At 48.0% G+C, this 18,819-nt stretch overlaps 1 protein-coding gene across 1 annotated transcript in view; it reads left to right on the top strand.

The window, feature by feature from the left end:
* The window catches only part of il1rapl1a (interleukin 1 receptor accessory protein-like 1a), a 151,916-nt gene that overhangs the window by 19,018 nt on the left and 114,079 nt on the right, over positions 1 to 18,819 (top strand). Inside the window, exon 2 of the mRNA XM_076014565.1 lies at positions 6,181 to 6,283. Within this exon, the coding sequence (XP_075870680.1) occupies positions 6,202 to 6,283 (82 nt within the window). The 5' untranslated portion in view covers positions 6,181 to 6,201. The remainder of the gene's footprint in view (positions 1 to 6,180; positions 6,284 to 18,819) is intronic.

Here is an 18,819-nt window from a genome sequence, read left to right as displayed (position 1 = left end):
TGACACCATCCACTCCTTCCCACTCAGCTACATCACATCCACCTCTTCTCCTTCTGCGAGTCGGTGAAAGTCCCTGGTTTCATTTTATTTTCCCTCTTCGTTTCGTGCGGTTTCCAGCCACCTGCTGGAGGGTTGGCTGCTTTCCCCCCTTTTATATTATTCATCTGTCTTTGTTGCACGCGATGGCGAGGCGCGTTTTGCACATTCACACCCACGTTTGCCCCGTCCAAAGTGTCACCTGCTGACCACGGAGCTTTTGTTTGTGTCGAGCGTTTTCGCACCTGAACATTCGCGCGGTCAAGCACCTTGTCCGATTGCAATCCGCGGGCAAGATGGGTTTTTGTGTGTGTGTGTGTGTGTGTGTGTGTGTGTGTGTGTGTGTGTGTGTGTGTGTGTGTTTGTGTGTGTGTGTTTGTGTGTTCAGATTTTTTTTTCACTGCCAGAAGTAAACGGTTGCAGCTGCAGCCCGCGACGCCGCTGACTTGCACTCGTAGCGTGAACGTGTTTGACACAGTGACACACAGGGACGCCTGTGACTCATTCGCTAGACAAAAGTGCGCCTGTGTGTGTGCGCGCGTACACTAGCTGGCTTGCTCACACAACCGTTTTGTTTTGGTTTTTTTTGTTTTGTTTTTTGGCCACCAGCTGCTGTGCGTAATCCGTGTCACCTTTTGTTTCAAGCCGCATACATACATGGATAAAGCGGAGAGCGTCGGCACGCCAGCGCGCCTCCAAGAGCCGCGCTCGACTCCGGCGTCGAACCAGCAGCAGCAGTCGCTCGGCGGCGCCTCTCTCCCGACGCAACTTCAAAGGTGCTTCTTTACAGTAACAGGCGGTGGCAGCTCGCATAAATAATGGAGGTTTTTTTTTTATGAAACAGAGGGAGGTTGTACGTATATCGCATCTCATGGCGTCAACCTCAACCATCTGAATGCAGCTTAAAGGTTGTTTTTTTTTCCCCCCACACTTGTTGGATTCACGTTGAATATTCAGCAGTTATTGCTCATGCAATATTGATCAAAAGACCACAACTCACCCTGTTGGGCGCGCGTGTGCACGTTGTGAGAAACGTTCGCTCCTCGGGTATACAGCTGCGAACTTGAAGGGGCTCGGCTCGGCAGGTGACCTCAAAGTGGCTGAACGCCAGCGAAAACAAAGGATCCGCGATTCCTATTCAAGAACAGGCCTTCAAGAAGCTCGTACTGAATTGCTTTAGCCATAATTCATGCTTGAGTTATCAGTGCTGAAGTGGTATTTGATATATAATCTGGCGGTGGGGGCATTTCCACTGACCTTGAAATTGGGCTGAAAGTTCGAATAGAAAAATGTCTGATGAAATGTCTGCCACCCACTTATCACAAAACGGGTGCTTTGGATTAAAAAGTGGTATTTCTAATGAATATGAATTGGCTTTTGATGCCAACCTGCAATGCAAGACTTGTTTATCATCTATAGTATATAGTAGTATGTATATGTGATCTATATACATCACCTTGACATGGTGTGAAAACCAGGAGGAGTTTGAATTTATTTTTTATTTTGAAACAGCAGAGCAATGTAGCGGTACGTGAAGCAGAAACGAGGGGTAGGATATTCCAAGAGACGTGCAAATATTGTGGATTAATGGAAAAGTGGTAGCTATAGGAGAAAAGAATCCTCTGTAAAAAGTGCTGACAGTCTTATGGCAGCGGAAACTGCCAAAATCGAGACAAACCACAAAGAAAAAAAAACGGTTTTCTGCTGCCTTCCATCACTTTGTGAAATTTCGGGCATTTTGCAATTGTGCTTTCTCGACTTTCCCAAAAAACATCTCTCGTTCTCAGCAAACCTGTAACGAAAACCCCGCTTGAATCAACTTCTACAGCATCGCAGCAATTTCAAAGAGTTTCAGGTGTCCCCCCCCCTCCCCCTCCCCCTCCACCCCTCTCCCCTGTAAATTTACACCATCTGCATCCGCCGTCCGCCTGGGGGGGGCCCGGAGCCCCGTTTGGAGAAAGCAATGAAGACGTGCACCTCCACCCAAGACCTCCGAGGCAGGCAGCCTTCAAATTGGATTAAATCCCTAAATCACATGATCAATCATCCACAGCTTGCTGTGCCAAGATGGCGACAGTTTCCCCTCCGCGTCTTAAAATGGCCCGAGCGCATTCCGCTCTCGCTGCTGCAGCGGTAACCCAGCCCCCCTCCCCCCTCTTGCCTTTTGTAATTGGTTTGTCTTGTTAGGTTTTTTTCTTCTTTTTTTTTTCTTTAGGAAGGGGGCACACAAAGTGTACGCGCTCCGCGGGAAGGATGTGCTAAGCAACAAACAGCGCGAGGTGATAAGTGCATTCGGAAAACATTAAGTCAAGATGTAGGGGGGGAGATACGGCCACCCTGGGAGATAAAGTCTCATAAAGGTGGCGGCGGACTATAAATCCGCCCCGCTGCCTTGTCAGGGCCGGGTGGCGGGCGGTGCAGGGCCGTGCCCCTCATTTTCTGGTGAAAAGCAGCAGGCAAGCGGCATGTGTGCCACTGCGAGCGAGCTTCATGCATCAGTGAAGTGTGCACATCACGCCATGCCCTCCCTCTCCCTCCCTCCCTGTGCCTCCTAAAACACACCTGCTACCGACGCCTCAGAGGGGATTTTTTTTCTGTTTTGAGCCGCGCCAAAATTATGAGAAAAATCTACGAGCGACCTCAGCGTCATCGTTTGTTTTTTTTGTTTTTTGTCTTTAAATCTCTTCAGTTTTTGGTACATCATTAAAATTGCTGCAGCCCGGCATCCTTAGCCTCTGCTCGCACGTTTTCCCTTAAATGTTGAAAAGGACTTAGGATACCTGCAGGTTTCTTTCTTCCTTCCCTTTTTTCTGTCTTTCTTTCTTTCTTTCTTTCTTTCATTGTTCATAAAAACCGCCAGACCGTTTTTTGGTTTGCAAGCTGTTTGGACTCGTGGGGGAATGAGCCTTGGAAGTGGCTATTAGGAGTCGGCTAATGCTCCAGTCTGAGCCCACAAGATAATGAGAAAAGGCTGCGGGGAGGAGTAATGCAGGTTGACAATACGTTTGCCACGTCTGTTACAGGAAGGAAGGAATTTAGGTTGCCAAGGGGTCGGACCCGTGTTTTTTAAAGGCCACGTATTTGCCGGATCTTAAGAATATTCTTTCTTGGAACAAATTCTGACACATTGACACACAATGAGTTGTCCAAAAAAAATTACACATTGGAATAAAACAGCACATTTAGCCTTCTGTTTACAGCTTCCTGCAAAAACTAGTTGGGAATGTTGTCACCAACCTGGGAAAGGTATCGGCGCCCTTTATGATGTCAGAGCAGGAGGATTCACTTAACCTATTTTGGCACTGACTCTTTTTTTTATTATCATCATTATTATTATCTTTTACATACAGGTAAAGACATAGAACATACGACACTGACTGAAAACAGCGGTGATGTTTGTGTGAGTGCCCAAAAAGCTACAACAACAACATAGATGTAACAAATTAACAAAAAAAAAAAAAAAAAAACCCTCACAAAACATTGGGATGGTAGGATGGAAAAAAGAAAGAAAAGTAAAGAATAAAGAGGAGATAAACAAAAAGGAAAAAAATACAATAATGGGACAGGCACAGCCAAAAACTAAAGAAGGATGAACTTTTCTCAGCTCAACATTAGAGTCGACAGCCTGGAGACACATCACAGTTAGCAAACATCGCTAAAGGGACTTCCCACATAATTAGGGACCTCCATTATTGGCCGATAGTTCCTCTTTGACAGTTCACGTCCCTGAACACAAATGAGACGGGCGGCGGAGGCAGGAGGAGGTGAGGTGGCCGGACCTGCGTGGGGGTCCGTGCGAGGCTCACAATGGCCCCCTCTGTGTGTGTGTGTGTGTGTGCGTGTGTGTGTGTGTGCGTGTGTGGGAAGACGGTGGGTCGGTGATGTCATCGCTGGCAGGACCCGGAGCCTCGTTGAGCGTGTGAAGGCGTGACATGATTGGGGACAAAGAGGAGCGTCGGCCCGCTTTGTGCTTTTGAATCGGGCTGTGACGGGGGGGCAGCGCTCCATCCTGCAGCGACACAATCGCACTCTGCCAATCATTCACTTGTGTTCAGTAAATCAACTTGTACCCGAAGCCTTTCCGTGACTTTCTTTCTTCCTTCAACCCTCCCCGCTGCCCGTCAATCCCTGACAGAGTAGACGTACTCTGCAGAATTCATCGCAATTGACCGCTTCTAACTTCAAGACCACCGGTGTTGCAGCAAAAAAAAGAAATGAATGTATTTGTTCATCAAGTTGCAGCTTCGCAGGCCTTGGCAGGGGGTCTTTAGATTTCAGGCATGCAGAGAGCCGGGGGGGGGGAGGATAGAGAGAGGAGCAAGGACGTCTTCGCCGTGGGTGACGTTCCTGCCGTGTCATTTCCGCCAGAGCCACTTCAATAGTTGCAGAATGCCTCTCTCTGTATTGAAGGCAAATGTGCTTCAAGTCGAGTATGTGTTTGAAAACTGCCTTCCCAAGGATCGCGTGTGCCGTGCGTGCGCATCTGTAAACTGGCAATAGCAAAACGGTTTGGAATCTGTTTTTTTTTTTTTTTTTGAGGTGGGCTTCACGGCTAGCGTTTCAAAAAAGGCCTTTATCCAACGACTGGCCGTGGAATTCGCCACAATGCCACTGGCAGAGGGGTGTTTGTGGACCGAGCGAGGTCTCCTAGTAAAACGCGATCAAGCAGGACAGAGAGGCTCCTTTTCAGAGCCCTCCTTTGCGAGATTCGTGTAAACACACACTGAGAGAGGCTCCTTTCATTAGCTATGCTAATCTGGAGTGCACGTGAATTGCCACAGAATCCAGAGTTCCTCTCGGCCCTCCGGCTCTGTGCTCTGCCATCGCTTCCTTGCACCCCCCCAATCCCCCAACCCACTCCCACAGCCCCCTCACCCCCACAAAGTACTCTGCTTTCACGGGTAAATCTGCAGTGGGCCGCGGCGGCGTTCTTGCTTTTCTGACAGAGTAACTGACAAGAAACGTTGACGAGTCCATCATCGAACCTGCTCGACTTCACCGGCACCACGTTCGGGTTTTTCCTCCCTCCAGCTCGCCTGACTGGCAGCTCGTGGCTGCGTGAGAGCTTTGATTGTTTGGCCTTTAGTCACCTTTTGTTGCTCTCTGTGCACAGGTGAACTTCAAGGAAAGGTCGGTTTCGGCGAGACGCTCCTTCATGCCATACACCAAAGAAAACCGTGATTTTCTTATTAGCGGATCTCTGGCTTAGCATGAAGCGAAAAGGCTTTAACGCTTCCTAATTACCATCCTGTGCACTGTATTTTTCTAGCATATCTCTTCCCGAAACTCCTGGAAGTTCATTCTTCTAATCAACAGTCAGGTTAATTTGTGAGTTGTGGTCCCGAGCTTTGGAGCGAGGCAGAGCAGCAACCCCCGATTCAATTCTCTAAATTAAGTTAAGATGAACGACTGCAAGCTGTAGCTTCTCCGTGGAAACGTGTGCCAATGTTCTTAGTTAGCTCCTGGCAAGAATCCAAATGAGATTTTTTTTTTTCTTTCATCCTCTAAATGAACTTTTCTTTCAACGTTTTCTCCCCTCACCCGGACCTTTATTCATCTGTACTGCGGCTATTGTTGCTAATAACCAAACTAACCCGCAAATTCCACCCCGCTAGCTGGCTGTTAGATGATAATTAGTAAGCGTTAGCTTATGTCATTTGCTCGGAGACGAGGAGGGTGAGAGTGAGAAGGAGACACCTCCGGGATGCGGTTGAGAGATCTGCTGCGTCGGCGCGAGGCGCAGAGTGATAATGTGAGACTCCCTTCAAGGTCTCCTGTATTTTAAATAGGGCTGGTCGGTTAAAAGTGGTGTTTCCCCACATGTGTAATTATTTCTTTATTGATTCGTCAGCATCTTCAGGAACGTTCTCTTCATGAAAAACATCCCGGCCGCGATAATCCGTCTCAATTGCAATCATGAGGGAAAATCATTACAAGAACGACCCCCCAGGGGACTGTTGGAAATGGCACGGTGATGTGAGCGTCCTAGTGGCCGACCTGTGGATGTGCAAACGTTTGTACAATGGCCGGCTCGATCTTGCGCTGTGGTCGTAGCAAGACCGTCCTTTTCGTCCGCTTGCTCCCGTCAGGCTTCAGCTGGAGTTGCTGCGACTGACCCTCCTCCCTCCTTTTCTGTCTCTGCAGGTCGTGAGGACGGGGGGGAAGATGAGACCTCCCAGCCCTCTGCTGATCCTGCTGTACATCACGCTGTCCAAGAGTCTGAAAGTGGTCTCAAAGAGGGGCTCAGGTATTTATCCTTCACCCAGTGAAAGTCTGAAATGTGTTTATTACATGAAACAAAGTGTTTATTTAATTCTGTGTAGCATGGAGGTTGTTACCAACAGTGAGAAACGGATGTCTTGCTGGTTTGTGTTTGTTTGCCTGTGTGTCTCAGTGTCTGTCACTCACTCTAAATGTTCGGCGTGATGCAAAATTCACTTCAACTGTGTTTTCTTACAAACAAGCTGCGTCTCCGACTTGTCAGAGAAAGTCTATCATTCCTTTTTTTCGCTTCACTTTTCAGTAATTATGTGCTAAAACACACAGTTTTAGAAAATGACCCTGTTATGATGTCACAACAACCACTGATAATTCCCTCAGTTTAGTGGCAACACTCCAGATAAGTGTTTTTAATACATGTTTTGACAGCCACGCATCCTCTTCATCTGGACACACGTGGAAAGTTCTTTAAAGCAAGAAGCTAATCAGTATTTTTGGCTGGAGGCCAGAAACAAAGGGCTGAATGCGCTCCATTTGGAGTTCTGTGAGTGTCACGGATGAAAAACAAAGATGTGGAAAAAACGCATACTAAGTCACCTTTAAAATTATTCTCTGAAAAGTTGTAGGCAGGTAATTGTAACAAATAACGTCCTTTGAAAACTTTAGCGTGCACAGGAAAAACACAATTAACGTTCAATCAATGTTCAAGGTGCAATTTGGTCTCGTCACCTTAACCAAATTGATTCAAAGATGCTCAGTGTGCGCATGTCAAAAGGGGGCCGCTACCAGCAAGCGGGTCCAGTTGCTCAGTGGCCGGCCAACCAAGGGTTACTGCAAAACTCATTTGGACTCTAAATGCCAGCAAATTGAGCATCAATTGTGAACAAACCGCAAAGGTCAAATGCAAAAAAATGGCGAGAAGAAGGACCGCGGGTAGGGAAACTTTTCATCGCAAGAATTCATATGAGGAGCCGCGGAAGTCGTTTAAGAGTGCGGAAGCAAGCTGCTGGGTGAGAGTGACGCTGCTGCGTAATTACTGCACGCAGGACTCGCAAACTAATTCTCTGACACTCCCGCATGCTGGAGTGGACGTGCGTGTGCTCATTACATGCTGAGGTTTACGTCTGTCCCTGTCTCTGTGTGTGTGTGTGTGTGTGTGTGTGTGTGTGTGTGTGTGTGTGTGTGTCTCTCCATGGACGTGTTTTGTACCGCAGATGTGAGTGGGTAAGTCCAAAGATTTAAGGACTGACCTTTAACTAAAGGTTTTCTACTGAAGGCGGTGCAGCCACTCTACAGCAAAAAGAGCGGGAGGGCAACTTATCAATGAATAATGTTCTAGCAGCAGCAGGGAAGACGCTCAGTGTCACGGAATACAAATTCGCACTCAGGCTGACCAAAGTGGAAAATAGGCCACAGCCAAGTCTTGTTTTCACCACGGCAGTAATATGAGTGGTCAGTTTAATTCAAATAATGTGCCATTTTACATGAGATTAAATACAGGTGTGCTCACAATGCTATCAACAAAAAAGTTTAGACAGTTTAACCTGACTTAACTATGTCCCTCATCAGTGTGCTTTTGTTGTGGTGCACAGCATTAAGTGGTGTGGTTAGTGGCGGTGACTTCTTCCTCTTTGGTTTAGCTTGTTTTCCACAAAGGGTACCAGTGAAAAAAAGGACAATCTATCACACAAAAACAAATGCTAACAACAAAGCTAATGCCATGTTAAAATGCGCTACTGTAATGAGGGTATGGCAGCTAGCTAGCTAGCCTCTGGACTTTAATGTTAGCTAAGACTGTCAGCGCTACGTCACCCATATGGCTTTTCGTTGCATTGCACGTTTTCTTTCGTTTTGTAGAGAATCTTTGTACTTATCAGCCCTCGGCTGCTCTGTTAACATGCATGATTGTACATGGTTGACGATAAAGGGCCCCCGACCATACCACTCCACCACCACCACCACTGTAGATGCTGTCAAATGAGAACACATGCAACCCGCCATTCATTTGTTTGACACAAAAACAATACACGTAGTTATCTGAGATTAAAGTGTGTGAGGCACGAGGCCAGTCAGACCCTAAAGACTGTTTAAGAAAAATCAATGAAATATAATTGTTTCACCAATTCCGGAAGACTAAAATTCTATTGCATAATGATCCGCAGAGTAACAGTGGATTTGATGGCTTTGGTCGGTGTGCTTGTGATAACGAGCATCCTGATGTACAATTACAGAATATAGTAAAACAACTAATGGCACGTTCAAGTAAATTGAACTCTGCATCTCTGCAGCTGCAACTCCACCGAGTCTCGTGGGGTGTCTGCGTCAGCAGAGTTGCACCACTGGTGTCGCATGAACAATTTGCACTGAACATGTGACCGCTACAGTTTCCCGCCTGTTTTCCCCCACCGTCAGCTTTGCGTGTCCGCATACGATGCGGCTGCTCACACGCAGACACGCACGCAAGGCGCGACCGAACGTAGGGTGGTGGGCTTCGGACCGTGGAGGATTTCCATATAGATCAGAGACCGTACAGCGTATTGGATCAATCGGTTGGGGTCCCCTGGGTCCGCGGGTCAGATATCGATATCGGTAGAAGTCAATATCCTCCCCCAAACCCCCAACTGAGGGGTCATAGGTGACAGAGTGTCCCGAAGCGGTTTGGCCAGTTAATGGCACTACGAGAGGCTTCGCCGTCTGCCTGGAAGATAATGAATGGAGCCACATGGAAGATCAGACAGGCTCACATTAAACTAGTAATTTTGGACATGGACACCGGTGTGACGTCCTCTCTCATCCCCCGTGTTCGACCACACACACACACACACACACACACACATACACACACACACGCACATAGATTTGCAAAAAGCCAAATCAATAACAAATGACATTTCCCATCTTTTTTTTCTGAATATGCAGCATATGTGGTGTGTGTGTGTGTGTGTGTGCAGTGCTGCAGGTTTTGCCAAATTTATCATCTTGGCAAATATTTTTTTCTATTAGCATTTGCTGTCAGCCGAGACCCCTTTGCTACTGTATAAAAAATGAACCGCTGGATCAAAGGTTGTAGTGAGGAATCGGGGAATGTTGAAAGGGCAAGCAGGGCAGCTGAAACAAATGACACACCACAAAGTGCAAACAGTGCGGGAATCACAACCCGTCGCCCGTCGCTGTCTGCAGGTGTGCGGCTCTGCAAAATGTTTCACTCCTGATGCCAATATACAAAAACCTTCACTTAATCTGTTTTTTTAATTGATGAAGAGGGTGGAAGAAACAGCTTTTTGAAGCGCTAATGTTCAGATTAGCATTTGGTTTTGCCAACTCGGGACGGCTATGAACTTCCCCTGCAGCCGGCATGCCAAATTAGTGATTGACTTGCCAATTAAAAACTTGTAGATCAGATCCCACCGTTTCCTTTTCTTCCACCTTTTTGCTCAAGAGCGGTTTCTTTGTCTGCCAAGTAACGCCTGTTGCTAACTGCTAGTGTGCAAATGTCACCTAGCAACCGTCTCTCGCTCTTGCCAAGCTGACTGGTAAAACACACCTAAATTTGCACTTCCCTTTGTCGGCTTGCCCAAAGTTTGCTTCAAACTCCTTTTTTACATTTCACTCAAAACGCACCTTGCGTCCTCATCCCTCCCACTGCTAGTAGACGAATCGAGCAGCGAAGATGAAGCGTGTTGGTCGGGGGGGAGATTAATTGTTTGCTCAAGTCCCTTACGGGTGACTGTAGCTCAGGTTCAAAGGCTTTTGAATGGTCGTCTCTGTGTTGCCGCCACATGAAAAAAGACGCAGCCGCAGGATTGTCGTGGCTGCTGTTAAATGAGCTTGGAATGACCGCCTTGGGCTACTCACGCAAGCTCCTATTCGAGTCATTTATCTGTGGCGCATTACTGTTGAGCGGGCGAGGATCTTCTGAGACGGAGGAGGGGCCTCGTTACGACTGTGCGTGGACTGACTCGTGCTGTGCCGGGGCAGTTGCGCCTCAGACGGCAACGCGCTACGGTTTCCTCGGGGTTAACGGGGAAGAGTTGGGAATTTGACTGCGCTACCTTGGATAGTTATGGCTGAGGGATCGGCTACAAGGGCTTGATTAGCCCTCAGGAGACGCAGGATAAAGCAGCTTTCCCATCGATTTTCTCTCTTACGGTCCAAATGGTGTTCCCAGAGTTTGTAGCACACCAAAAATCCTATAATTAGTCAATACGAAGTCCACGGTGACCTGCATTACCTGGACTAATGAGTTTCCCAAAGGTGCGGACAATGTATGTTTGTCTCCTTCTTGTTTCATATGTGACACACCTCATGGTTTAATGACCATCACTTGGGGTACATTTCTCCTGATGGTTTCATATCGTTATTATTTTCTTCTTCTTCTTCTTCTGCGGGCTGCGTCTGACCCACAACCTGGAGGTTTTGTGCCCCTCACCAAACCCCCCTACTGCAACAATGGAGGATATTTTTCCAGGCGCTGTGCTCTGGGTGTCCTCTCACCTCGGCGCCACCGCCGCGATCCAAGCAGATTTCTGACGGAGTCAATCTACCTCCGTCTCATCGCGGCCCGGCCCAGCCCCGCCGAGACATACTCCAGCCTCCCCGGTTAAAATGAGCGCGTGGAGGCCCGGAGCTTAATCAGACGAGACAAGGACTCTATAACTTATGTGTCAGTCTCCGTCTAAACTCAATTACCAGTTCGCAGCAGACTTGGAGCCATGGAGAGGAACGCCAAAGCAAGCAAGCAAGACGAGTAAGCGGGATGAACTTTAACGTGTCGGACTTCTCCGTGGATGGAGAATTTAGGCCGACAAAACGAGGCTGCGTTGCAATTTTACTATTATTCAATCAGCAATTTGTAAGGGAGGATTGTCCGTGTGCTTGACAGTTACTTCCCAGCTCGATTAGATTTCTGACTTAACCAGATGATTTTTATCTCGGCGGGTCCTCGGATGCAGAGCAGACGAGCCGATAACATCGGCAGACAGTGGATATCTAATGTAGCAGCAAAATTAACAAACAATTTTGCCTGTGTGTTTTTTTTCTGTCCCTTTCGGTAATGATTCGTCTCTCGGATTTGATGAGACCTTCAGAAACGTCAGGGTATAAATGCATTTTCCCACTTTATATGTATAACTAGTGAAAATAGAATTGGCACATTCCATTTTTTTTCACTGCATCATTTATTCATTTAGATATGCACAATCCCATTCGGTTACCTTCCTTCCATTTGGCCGCTGGACCATTTTGCTCCCTGAGCATCAGAGCAGTCATGCGGGCCACACTTCAGGAGTAAGATGATAACGGCCAATCCGATGCAATTTCCTTTATGCCTCGTGCAGGTGTAAAAGAAGCACTCGTTTGGGCGAGACTGGGCAAAGTTTGAAACCAAAACGTCTCAAGCGACAACAAAAACGGCCGAAATTAGACCCCTTCTTTCCTCTGGCGCGCACCTGTTGGCGCCGCTCTGCTCAGCGGCCTGCATCAGACAGAGCAGAGATCAGTCAGGAAAATGATCTCTGTGGGAAGTTGGGGATGAAGCGGCAATAGGAGCCAGTCAACCAAATAAATTACTGTTCATCTTTGGATCTGGGCCGAAAGGCAGGCGGGCTGGCGGGCGGGTTGGCAGGCAGAATCTCCCCGGTTTGATCCTCCAGTCATGCAGCTCAACACTTTTTGGGTTATGTCTTCTGAAAGGACGTGAGCCACATCGGCCACTTACACCACTTCAAACCACTGACATTATGACTTAACACGGCAAAATTTGCTTTATTAACGCGAGTGTGGTGAAAACCATCCCCGTTGGACATGGACACACACTACCGTTCAAAGGTTCTGGGGTCAATGACTCATTTCTACATTGAACTCCACCATAACCAGTTTATGAAATAATTATCTTACGCTCTGCGATCATTAAGAGTGCACGAAAATCAGTCAAGATGCGCTTAACAAGTATGAGCGCATTTTTATTGTTTAATGAAACCCATTTTATTGTTTAATGAAACCCATTTCCAATGTCTAAATAAAACTGATTAAGAGAATTCCAAGTGTGCAAAATCCTGTGTGAACACTGTAAAGGTCGGCTGTTTAAAAGAGTTAAAAAAGTGTGATTATAATAGAAAACTTTGTTTTTGAAATGTTTGGATTTTACAGCAATTGTAAAGCATTCAACCTCTGTAAGGACGGTCACATATTGCACACTTGATATTCATTGTCCAAAGTCACGTTCAATCAGACGTTCAAGGCAACGACTGTCGAAGCCATCCCATATGTCTTCAGCGCGTCCTTACTGGTTTCCATGCACTCATAACAATCAGAGAGCATTCCAATCGATCATTTCGTGAAGCTGCTTATAATGGCGTTCGGTGCAGAAGTGACTCAGTCAACCCAAACCTTTGAACGTTAGCGTATATGCATATGAGCATCAGATAAATGCGGTCCCGAGTCGAAAGCAAAAAGGTGAATGGCGAGAGGCTGAGCGAGCTCTCCGAACCTTTGTCATCGGGTCTTTCACCGGCGAGCTGCGTGAGCTCCAGTGCCAGAAATGTGCTTATTGTGTGAACGCACGGAAATAGTTCTTTTGGCTTTCGTGCTTTTGGGAATCCTCTCTCGGAGACAGCTACACAAATGCTGACTCAATGCAAATATAAAGGTATGAAAAAAAAAAAAAAATACAGCCCCGGTGATACAAAATTCTGTTGAATACAAAAATGTGCTTTTTCCTCTGGCTTTTTTTTTTTTTTTTTCCAGGTCTGCCTTTGCAGGCTTGTAACCGCGAAGCCGTTTTGTGGCTGTAATGGTTGCTTCGGTTTGTTTGCACGATGTCACTTCGGTGTGACGGTGGTGTGTCGCCCACAAAATGATCCCCAGCCAGGTCACACCAAAAATACAGCTTCTAAGGGGGCGCTCCTCGAGTGTCCTCGCCCGTGCGGGCCCCCAGCGGCAGAGGAGTACAAGGGTTGTGTGAAGATGGGCGTCCGACCTCTAAACCCATGCCAAACTCAACGTGTCAATCAGTTTGTTGCAGTGCCCCCTGCAGGGAACAAGGAAGGGAAAGGATTCGCTTTGGTGCAGCGGTCCTCCATAGGCGGACGGAAATACAGTTTCCCTTCTTGCTTCATGGGACTAGTATTGAAAAAGAAAAGTGTTTGTAACCCCTTCCTGTCCTTAACTTATGTCAACCTGGGAAACACATTTTATTTTAGTGTGTGTTTTTGTTGCCGGTTTGAATGAAAATGACATTTTGTTTGCATCACCACAGTATTATCGCATGCGGCCGCACTGACCTCAACAAATGGACCTTTGAGTCATGGAAAGACAAATTTGCAGTGGCCCTTTAAGACTCGTTTTTGAGTCCCCCTGCTCTAAAAGAGCGTCAATAGCTCTCGATACAGATTCCAACTGTCATTACTACGAGCGCGTTAAAGCTCATTAATCTATTCAAGCTCATTAGCCTGGTCGCTACCAGCGGGGCTCTTTACGCATGTGTCTGCGCGTCGTCACGGACGGACTTGCAATCGACGTTGGCGGACAACTGTTCTGCCGTTCGCCGTCCCGTACGGCCGAAAATAAATAAAGACGAGACGCGGGATTGAAGGCTTTGTCCGCGACACTCCAAATGTCACGAGAGAGCCAGACAACACACATCACTACACACATCCAAGGCCTGCTGTCCGGTCTGTTGGCTGCCATAATGGCTTTTTAAACGCGGCCTGTGGGGACGAGCGCCGCCGATCAGGACAGCGCTCTGCACTCAGGCGCAGATGCGAGGGACGCCGGCGCCGCCTCGTGCGTTGTCCCTAACGCTTGACACTCGCGAGGCCGCTTTCGCTGCTGTTGATATGTGGCGGCACTTGAGTGTGTCGTATTGCCGTTAATGGGATTATCGACTCGCCGGCTCCCGACACAATGCAAATGAGAGAATAGGCTACAGCAAGTTTAAGAAGCCTGCTAACGCGCTAACATTGATCTGAAAGCGCCGCTACGCTCATGGTGGAGATGTTTTGTTTTTTTTTTTTACATCCTTTTTTTTAATATTTCGCACCAACACTTTGCGTCGGTTCATGTAAATGTACCTCTTTGCAAGCTTGAAACGACAGAGCTTTACCCAGCCTCGTTCCTGCAGTGATCGTTTCCAGACAGCTAGTCGACTTCGCACAGTGAGAAGGGGCAGAGCTGCAGGCAGCAAACCCAGTCACCACAGATGACGAAAAAATGACATGCTGTCTGCACGCTTAATAAAAAAAATAAAATAAAATAAAATATATATATATATATATACACCGCATTTCTACCCAACGATCCCAGCAGGGTAATGCATATGCGCCAGCGTGCTGCTCTCTGATTCTATTCATCTTGTCTGTGTGCGACTTGTGATATCCCAACCTTGGCCTCTCGCTGCTTCCCTGAGCCGGGATAAAAGTGATACAGCCAATATTCTAGATGACTCTGCAAAGTCCCAGTTCCAAATCCCTGATAAGGGCCTGTCATGGAGCGCTGTAAATCTGACGTGGGCCCCCCCGAGGTACTGTGGGGGATGAAGTCCTGGAGATTGCACCTTGAATGCCCTCGCAGTGAATCGCAAAGACAAGGAAACGCCAAATGTGCGGCCATTTGAATGGCTCGTCCAGCGTTTCTTCCAAAATCACACTTGTCCCTTTATCTGCTAGGTGCACCCCAGCTCTTGTTTTTTGTTTTTAAATCACAAATAACATACAAATAAGATTCAGGGAGACCTTTTTTTAGTCAATATTCAATTCACATTGAAATGTTCAACTGGCGTGTGCACTGAACCGACCGGCTCAGCGGGTGAGCTTTATGAAAAACGCGTCGGCCTCAGATCTGAATGGGGCCACAATCAAATCGCCTGCAGTCGCCACTCACACTCAGAATGTATTTATTTTTTTCCCCCCTGTGAAACCGCAAATACAGCTGCGATATCGGCAGGTGGGACGCTTGTTATCCGTGAGCTGTTTTTGCAGTTGAGCCCCGTTGTTGGTTTGGCTAATGGAGCTAATGGCTCACAGCTGAGGGCGCGCACCCGGCCGGCGGTGGCAGCCAAAGAGATAAAGTCTATTAGCGGCACGTCGCTGCCACCGCCACCGCCACCGTCACCGCCACCGCCACCGTCACCGCCACCGTCACCGCCGTCCCCTTCCTGCTCAGCCCACGGACACGTGCCTGCGTTACCTGCTGCGGCAATAAGTGTCGAGAGAGAGCGAGACCCTCCCCCCCGCGGGCTTCTGATGTGGCCTCGCCTAGAGGAGATGCGTGCCCTGGAAAGCCTCCTTCTCCACTAATTGTGCCTGCCTTCGCCTTTCCCCTTTTTTCCTCCTCGCTTTTTCCACATCTGCGACACGCGCATCCTCCGTGGCTGGGGCCAAGTGTGTCAGCGGAGGCGTCAATATCCACGCGTTTCAGCGTAAACATATACACACCCCTAATCCTGCTGTTTGCGCTCCTGCCGCAGCGCACACTCGCCCCTCACCTCACGAATGCCCGGCCACGTGCAAAAACACACGACGCTGAGAGGATGTTTTGTGTACACAGGACAGTTTTGCTCTTTTTTATTTATTTATTTTATTTATTTATTTTCACCCCTAAGCCCCCCGTGGTCACAACGCGGACAAATGCATTACAGCGGCTCGGCCGGTCAATACCTCTCTCTCTAAATGATGAGGAATGGCCATTGCTGCAGTAACACCGTGGTTGGGAGATTGATCACATGCAGACCGCTGGAGATTAAATGGCTTTTCCAGCGGACGGTCCGTCTTTTTTTTTTTTTTTTTTTTTCCAAGCTGGCCTAATGCGACAAATTCAGTTGAGCGGCATCAGGCCGGGCGTCGCCGTTCGGATGTCGGCTCGTCGCTCCGGAACGCCTTTAAGTCAAAAAGGCCGACCGTCGACAAAAGGGGACGTCCCTCTAATGTGCGCTCAGGAAAACGACACGCGTGCATGTGCGCCCGTAAGCCCCGTGTATGACGGGCGCGGCTGCGTGGAGGATGGAGGCCGTATATTTCAAAAGGGAACAGACGATTAGAGGGGCGCGCGTGCTGCTCTTCACTGATAATGAAGCAATTACGCCGCGGAATTTGTTCACGGTCTAAAGGTAAATATCGTGTAACGTTCCAACATGAACTGGCGGAAGTATGCGTGCGCGCGCGGGTTTATAAATACCAGTGAAAACAGAGCAGGTAATTAAAAACTTAGTAAACAGGCTCAAGAACCACCAGGTGCTTTTATAGAGATCACGGTAATTGAAAGCACATTAAAACTGTGTTCCGTTTGTTTAGCGTGCTATGATATCTAATTTCCCAGAAGCCCCCTCGGTGTCTGCTGTGTGTCTGCCTGCTAAGCCGTGCGAAAATGTATTTCCTCCCGGGCCGCCGCCGCCGCCGCCGCCGCCGCCGCCGAAGTCTCCAAATGTCCGTCCAGCACCAGGAATGCGCCCACCCCCCTGCTGGCCAGCGGCGAATATTCTGCACCTCGGCGTGAATGTGAGAACTTTCACCCCCTCTCGCTTGCGGATGGCCAAATAAAGTCAAGGCGATGCTCGGCGAGGCCGCCAATGTATTGCATGGTGTGTGGAGGTGGCTATCACGGGCGCCTTTATTAACAAAGGGAAAAAAAAACAACACCTAAAGGTATTTTAACCAGGGGCGTGGAAACTGCGGAGACCAGCGTGCAGCAACTCCTCCAGGCCGTTTAAACAATCATTACCCACAGTCCTCCGCCGTCGGAGTGATATGCACTCAGCCGCCGCCGTGAGCCCCTTCAGAGAGACAAAAAAAAACCTAACATAAGACCGCACAAGCCTCGCGGATGGGATGGGAGGCAGCGCACGCACGCAGGCACGCACGCACGCACGCAGGCACGCACGCACGCACGCAGGCACGCACGCACGTAGGCAGGAAGCCGCCGGTGTTTGTGTGCATCCGTCATCCGTCCCTCATTAAGTGAAAAACTTACAAAAAAACCAAATAAATAAAAAATGTTTAAGGAAGAAAAAAAAAAGGTGATCTCCGAGCTGAGATTGTGGGGGAGGAATGCGAATGTGTCTCCACATGCTAATGAGAGGAGCCTGCTTCTTGTCGGTCTTTGTGTGCGCAGCCATCTGAGGGTGTTTGTGCGCGTCTGTGTGGTACCTTTGCTCCCTCTCTCTCTCCCTCCCCCCCTCTCCCTCCCTCTCTCGCTCTCCCTCGCTCTCTTTTTGCAAAGGTAGGATAGAGCGCAGTTATTTTTACATATCATTAGTAGCCCAGTGCAGCCCCCATCACCCTGACAACTTCATCCCCTCCTCTCCCTCTCTGCTTATCACCATAACAACTAATCTACCGTAAATAGCACCGTCTCTCTCCACTCCCTTGGATCTTTTTTCCTGCATTCCTCGCTCTCGCCGTCCACCCCTCTTGTTGCCTCGGCGCCTCCGTCGCCCGGCGCCATTTCTTCCACTCCACGTCTAGTTGGTCCGCTCTGGCTTTTTTTTTTCTTTCTCTCCCTCCCTCACTGCATCCCTCCCTCACCCAGCTGCGGATGTGGGTGGTTCTGGTGGCTGCACAGTAACCTTTCTGCCGCTTCATGTTGTCAAGTGCCTGGGCTTGGAGGGCGATCAATAAAAAAAAAAAAGAAGAACAAGAAGAAGAAGAACAAGAAGCGATAACAAGTTGCCCAGCGAGCTCCCAAACGTTTCACTGAGCCGATACTTTATTTTAAAAAACATGAGTATTATTTAGCAAGTGAATACTTCCCCTCTCCTGTTGACCTTTTTGAAACACTCCTTGAAAGACGATGAAAAAACGGCTCCGTTAGATGGATTTGATGTGAATTCCCGAGGCCACGCACGGCTAAATTATGTCACAGGGCCAAGCTAATTGGCTACCGGAAGGAACAGAAGTAAACAAAAACCAGCAGAAGAATGGAGAGATTTCAGGAAATTCTGTCAACAGGGGTTTTTACATTTTCTTTTTCTTTTTCCGTGAAAGAAACGGTTTGTTAAGGTGACATCATTGGTTGTCCTCGTCAGAGAGGATTCGGCAAAACTTCCAACTTTCCTCAAAGCGTTTTTCACATGTGAAACAACTCCAGGACTAAAACCACCTCGAGTAAGCGTGCTAAGTTTAACTGGAATTAGGTTCATTTGAATTACAAAGATTTCCAATGTGGATTTCACCTTAATGCTCATTAATTAAAAGGCTTAAGGGAAACGTGTATCTTCACAATCTACACCATCTGCGAGTCCTTATGTGCAACTGCCTCTCTTTTTGCAGAGGTTTTAGACACTGAGGGCAGTGCAAACTTCTGCCTAGAAACAGGACTTGAATACACAATGACTTGATGTTTATCCATTGACAAATATTTATACCCAAACCACACAGCAGGAAACGCTTTTCCTTTTTTTTTTTTTTTTTTTTTTTTATAATGTACAATGGTTTCATGGTCATCACAGCCATCGTCCACTCATCATTTGTGAACTCTGGCCTTCGACTGCAGATGACTGACTTGTTCACTCGCTGCCTCTCTGAAACCTGCACAGCATCCTGTCCAGACTTACCGACGCACACGATGGGCCGA

The sequence above is a fragment of the Nelusetta ayraudi genome, unplaced genomic scaffold, assembly GCF_046127955.1.
Source record: "Nelusetta ayraudi isolate G7.1 ecotype Tasmania unplaced genomic scaffold, CSIRO-AGI_Nayr_v1 ptg000169l, whole genome shotgun sequence".
Taxonomy (NCBI): domain Eukaryota; kingdom Metazoa; phylum Chordata; class Actinopteri; order Tetraodontiformes; family Monacanthidae; genus Nelusetta; species Nelusetta ayraudi.
Note: the sequence above shows the minus strand (reverse complement) of the source record. Positions and strands in the feature narration are given on the sequence as shown.